This window comes from Emydura macquarii, unplaced genomic scaffold, assembly GCF_026122565.2.
Source record: "Emydura macquarii macquarii isolate MOO-44397 ecotype Brisbane River unplaced genomic scaffold, CSIRO-AGI_Emac_v2 contig_2636, whole genome shotgun sequence".
Lineage (NCBI taxonomy): Eukaryota > Metazoa > Chordata > Testudines > Chelidae > Emydura > Emydura macquarii.
The window spans coordinates 1,385,101-1,391,100 of NW_027132773.1; the positions used below are offsets into that span (position 1 = coordinate 1,385,101).

At 46.7% G+C, this 6,000-nt stretch overlaps 1 protein-coding gene across 6 annotated transcripts in view; it reads right to left on the minus strand.

Annotated features, from left to right (window-relative positions):
- TBC1D15 (TBC1 domain family member 15) overlaps positions 1-5,321 on the minus strand; it is a 94,623-nt gene extending 89,302 nt beyond the window's left edge. For 2 of the 6 annotated variants that reach the window (XM_067564015.1, XM_067564014.1), the window contains exon 1: positions 5,168-5,278. In XM_067564015.1, the coding sequence (XP_067420116.1) occupies positions 5,168-5,191 (24 nt within the window). In that variant the 5' untranslated portion in view covers positions 5,192-5,278. Of the gene's footprint in view, positions 1-5,167 lie in introns of all 6 variants that reach the window. The other 4 variants (XM_067564017.1, XM_067564018.1, XM_067564013.1 and 1 more) reach the window with 3 other exon arrangements.
- Positions 5,322-6,000: the final 679 nt, after the last annotated feature.

Consider the following 6,000-nt stretch of genomic DNA (forward strand, 5'->3'; position numbering starts at 1 on the left):
GAGGATTGGTTTCGCTCACTCATGACCCTGACAAGGTCCCACCAGGTGCATCCAACCACAACAGTCCAGAAGTGTCTGAGCCTTTTGGGCCACATGGCATCACGCACATATAAGGTGCAACACTCAAGGCTACGTCTCAGACCGCTCCAGGCCTCACTGGCCACAGTATATTCACCTTTGTGACATCACCTGGACTTGGTGCTCACAGTCCCAGCTCGATTCCTCGATTCACTGACATGGCAGTTGAACCAACACATGGTCTGTGTGGGAGTACCCTTTTCGGGGCCCCAGCCATCAATGTCTCTTGTCTCTGACACATCAGCACAGGATTGGGTAGCCCACCTAGGGCACCTCAGAACTCAAGGCCTATGGTCTCAAGAAGAGCTCTCTCTTCACATCAATGTCAGGGAGCTCAGGGTGGTCCACCTAGCCTGCCAAGTGTTCCTGCCCCACATTACAAACAGGGTGGTTTCAGTTCTCATGGACAACACGACTGCCATATAGCGACAGCTGGGCTCTAGCTGGAGCTCCCCGTCAACTCCAGGTGACAGCCTGAGCTGTCAGCTGGGCTCTCTTGTCAATTTGGAGAAGTGAAATTGACAAGAATGACAGCCAACATCTATTGTAAGTAACCCTCAATGTCTACACAGACACTGCATTACCCTCAGTACACTGACATAAGCCTCTTGTAGAGGTGGAATTATGATGTCGGTGTAATAGGGCACTTACATCAGCAAAAGTGTATGGGGAGTTTTTGCTAGACCAGTTAAAAGGGCCAGAGACCACTTGATAGTGTAACACTGATTATCAAATTTTTTGCTAAAGTGGCCAAACTTGGTAGGTTTTTGTGCAGATGTGTGCAACTTTGGCATGACTAAGCCAGGAGGGGAGGGGAGCCTCTTGCTCAATCGTTGCCTGACCCTGCATCCCCTCCCTGATGCTCTGGTGGATGTGCTGGGATCTGTATTTCAGGAAAAGACCAATAAGCTTATTTATGCATGCCCTCTGGAAGATGTTAGTCCAGGCCTTGAGATATGCAGATTCTGTCAGAATACATCTAGTTAATTAAGTACTCTGGCAACCTTAGGTCTACCTTTTGAAACTTTTTTTCCCTCTTTCTTGATGTGTTATTGTCTACCAACAAGGATAAATTGAGGGTGGGGGGGGAGAGGCTTGCATTCTTTGGGGTCTCTTCTTGGACACAGCTCCTGGATCCTCCAATGAGAGCTGGAAGATCAGGCCAATCAGAAATCATTCAAAAGCCATCCCAGACTTCAGTAATTATTGAGGGTTGAGGCGTTTTACTAACCTGTTGCGGACGTGTGTAAGTGCTTGAGCCTAAATAAAGTATAGCTTTAAAGTAAGAGCACTCATGTTGTGTTTGAGCCTAAGTATAGCTTTGTAGTAAGAGCACTTTTACGTTATACTGTTTCTACCAGTCGATCTATCAGCTGATGGCCGTGTCTCCATTTGGCTTATTTCATGACAATATCTCACACAAAGTAAAGTTACCATGAGGTTTGGGTTGCCAGAACCCCGGGTTACAAAAGCAAAGCTGCAGTGTGCACACTGATATAATTAAGTCAACGTAACTCTGTAATGTAGACCAGGGCTCAGTCTCTTCACCTCAGCTTCACTCCACACCCTCCCCCACTTCTTACCCTCGTCTCCTTGGCCCTGTCTTCCTCACCCCAATTACTTTCAATGTCCCCTCTCCTCACGTTTTTCTTTTCATTTAGCTATCCTCTCCTAACTAAACCCTCCCCCAAAATGTCATGGAACTAACACAGTATTTGCTGCCAATCACTCTTCATCTGCTTATGTGTTATACCCCTTTACCCCACCCTATGTCTGTCTTGTCTATTCAGACTGTAAGATCTTCATGGAAGGAAGTATCTACTATTCTGTGTTCACACAGGGCCTGAAACAATGGGGCCCCATTCTTGATGGATTCTGAGGCACTACCATAATAAACTATTAATAATAATTGAGGTTTTAGTCACTGGCATGGTTATACTGATGCAGCTGCTCTCGTGCAAACCCCTAGGGTAGATGCTTTGAACTAGCATGACTTATGTCCATGGAACTTTATCATAATGTAGGTAAGTCATTGGTGGGGAGGGAATTTTCTCCTAGCCCATATGTCAACTTGGAATTTGCAGTTACTTGGAAAAATCAAACCTTCACATGTCCTAGCTTGTACCTATGACATTTATGAGCCAGAATGTGATAAAAGTAAGTTATGCAAAGAATGTATGCACTTTATCTAGCATTGTGAAACAAAATTCCTTTCAGTATTCAAAATATATGAAAGAAGTCAGTAAAAACCAGCAGTTAACCCTACAGACTGTCCTTTTAAGATAAAAATTACCTATGAGATCCACAAATAGGTTCTAGTCATTATGGCTTCAGGATATGAAAAGGAAACACTCAACATCTTCTACTATTCTCATCATAAGAACGGCCATACTGGGTCAGACCAATGGTCCATCTAGCCTAGTATCCTGTCTTCTGATAGAGGACAATGCCAGGTGCTTCAGCGAGAATGAACAGAACAGGTAATCTTCAAGTAATCCATCCCCTGAAGCCCATTCTCACCTTCTGGCAAATAGAGTGTAGGGACCCTTCAGAGCATGATTTTGCATCCCTGATCATCCTGGCCATATTTATCTGGTTCTTATCTGGTTCTTCTGTTATAGCATTGGCCTTCACAACATCCTCAGGCAAAGAGTTCCACAAGCTGACTACGCATTGTACAAAGAAATACTTCCTTTTGTTTGTTTTAAACCTGCTGCCTATTAATTTCATGGTGACCCCTAGTTCTTGTGTTTGTTATAGAAGCCTACATTAACACTGTTCCAATTTCCATTTCAACTTCTCATTGCTGAAGTTTTCACAATAAGGTATCAAGCCCCTGATTAAGGAAAGAAGAGCAATGGAGATTTCAAAGAAACAGGCATGAAGAGTGAAACTTAACTAAGGTAATGAAGAGTGAAACTTAACTAAGGTTGACCATCCAATACATTGCTGGCCTGAAATGGACACAGCTTAAAATTTGACCCAAAATTTAATTTTTGTAAAAATGAAACCCAAGACATTTTTCAATGAATATAGCTGCTTCAAAACAAATATTCCCTGTAGTGTTTGAAACAAACACTGCAGCACTAGGAATCTGAGTGTTATACTGACTAAAAACAAAAACAACTGACATTTGGTTTTTGTTGTTCAACCCATGAGAAATGCAAAAACTAACAAAACTCAGTAGCAAGTAAACAAAATTTACAAAGCCACAAGTAAATAGGCTTTTTTTTAATTTCAAGTCTGAAGTATCTAACATTAAAGAAATTTGTTTGCAACATATTTTTAAATTAACTGTTTAACTTTAACAATTCTGAGTGAATTGACAGTTCACCACATCCAATTTGTGACTAAAAATGAGAAATGGCCTCCTGCATTATTTCCTTATAGCCTCTATCAACCATCAGGACAGCAATCTATTACCCAGCCCTCTTTGCTAAATTCCTCCTCTAGCTCTACTCAGAGCCCTCTGAGAAGGGTACACTTGGCTAATTATATATGTTCTCATGTGAACAAATACCACTGAAACTACCATGTTCTGACATTTACAAGGAGACTGAAGTAGAACATCACTCTTTATTTTCAGATTTTGGTGAGATGCACCAGTTAGCCAACATACCCAGGATTTTCAGGTATACATCCCAGCACCTGGTTCTTTAGGGTGGAACATACAATGTAATTTGTTTTTTAAAAAGCAATTCATTCTGAACACAAAGAATTGTGATGGCCAGAATTTCTTGTTGGGCAATAAAAATCTTGTTAAAGGACAACATGGATCCAAGCTATTTTTAATCCCCTTGAATGACTGCAATCCAGAATTCACAATAGAGTTAAATTCCAGAATTTCTACTTGTTAAATCCTGGTATTGCTATACTCAAAGACCGCCCATGAATTAGAGGCCTTCAATAGGACTGAAATCCCATGGGTCCTGCAGGACCCGCTGCCATAACAGCAGGAGCAGATAAAATGTATTTTGTTGTGGCCAGGACTGGGTGGGCCAAAAAAAAAAACAAACAAACAAACAAACAGACCATGGTAATTTGTGGGAAAACACCATCTCTCATCAGTTTACCACCCAAAAATTGTGTCTGAATTCCATTTATATATCGAGAGAGAGCAAGAGATAGATTCCCCCATGCTACTAAAAAACAAAAAAAACCTGTCAGTTAATCTGTCTCTCTGGAGGATCTAAGGTTCTTGCGGGTGGGACCTGGATAAAAAACACTGTAGGATGGGAATGGGATTAAAAACAGAATAGTCCCGTGTAGGCCTCTACCACGAATCAAAGCTTCAGTGAGGCCACAAATATTTATGTTAACTCCATGACTAGATTGACGTTAAAATATCGTCTACATACAAAGCACATTACATTCGAAGGTATCAAAGGCTAAACACATTCACTCCACACTAAAACCCAGACAAAAATGGGGGCTGCCACACACCAGGACACCACGACCAAGGACAACGGGGCAGCCCCATTTCTTCAGCGCTAAGATTTGTCGACAGCCACACAAACCGGCCAGCAGCACAGCACCCTGGCATTCTCCACGGAAACACACACAACAGAGCGAGAGGTGCTGAGCTGCCCCAGCCAGACGAAGGGCCGAGCGACTCCCGCCCAGCACTAGGGAAACGCTGGGGCTGCAGCAGGACAGGCTGCTGGGCATCGGCAAGACGCCGCTTCGGTCGGGGCCAGGCACCCGATGTCACCACACCAGCTACTCGCCAGGGGCGAAGACGGCCGCTGTCACCAAGCCGCTCCCCTCCCCCACTAAGGGGTCCCCCAAGAACCAGCCTCCCCCCACTCTCCATGGACACTTCCCGCCCCACGGGGCGCCAAATGGTTTTCCCCTGCTCCCCCCCCCACCGCCCCGCCGAGCAGTACGAGGGGCCTGGCCTCGGTCCCCCAGCCGGGGACAGACAAACAGACACTCGGCAGCGGCAGCAGCAGCAGAGTGTTCCTGCCGGGTCGGGCGTTCCTGTCATCTCGGGATCGGGATCAAGCCCAGGCCGCGCCCGCGCCCGCGCCCGCGCCCCAGCTCGAGCCGGCGGGCAGCATTCGCAGCAGGCGCTCCCCTCCCCCGTTACCTTTCCACTCGTAGGAGCCGCCATCTTGCCTACGAGTGTTTATGATGACGTTGCGCGCTTCACGTGCTTCGAACGGTTTCACAACAACCTCGGCCCCCGCCTCTCGCCAGCCCCCGCAGGGCCAAGTGTTCGGCGCATGCCCGCCGCACGGCTCGCGTAGGGACGGGCGGGGGAGCGTGCCTCGTGGCGGCGGAAGAAGACGAATATGGCCGAAGCCGAGGCGGGTTGGTGGGGGGAAGGGCTTGACACTCCTCGTATCCGGTCCCTTGCTCTTCCAGCAGCAGCTGCCGCTGCGCGCTGCTGAACCATACGCGAGCTGCGTGCGGGTCGCCCTGCCCTTACCCCACATGCCAGCGGTATATTGCCCACCCCTCCCGCTAACCCACACACACGTGTCCGGGCCCTACCACACATGATACAAATGTTTACCCCCTCCAGGGTATAGGGTTAAGTGTGGACTCATGCCTCCCCAGGGTCCACCACTCCCCTGCCATCTTAGTGCTGCCTGGCCAAAGTGGGAGGAATCCTCTGTGTCCACAGTCGCCTCAGTGTTTATTCTTTAGGACCTGTGAATATATTGTAAATGGTTTTGTTTATTATTCTGAGTAGTGTTAGGTTTACTGTTTTAGTCTGGTTAGTGTAGATTAGTTCTCCTGCCCTTGGAGAGCCTCCTTTCCCTGCAAGCAAAGAGCATGCCCAGAGTCCCAGGCTTTAAGAACTGAATTTCCTGCCTTTGTTTCTCCCCGAGTGATGAGCACCAGTGCTGTTGCCTTTATTCCATTGGGGAGGGTCACATCTCCTTTAGGTGTGGCATTTGTCAGTCCTTCCCTCTC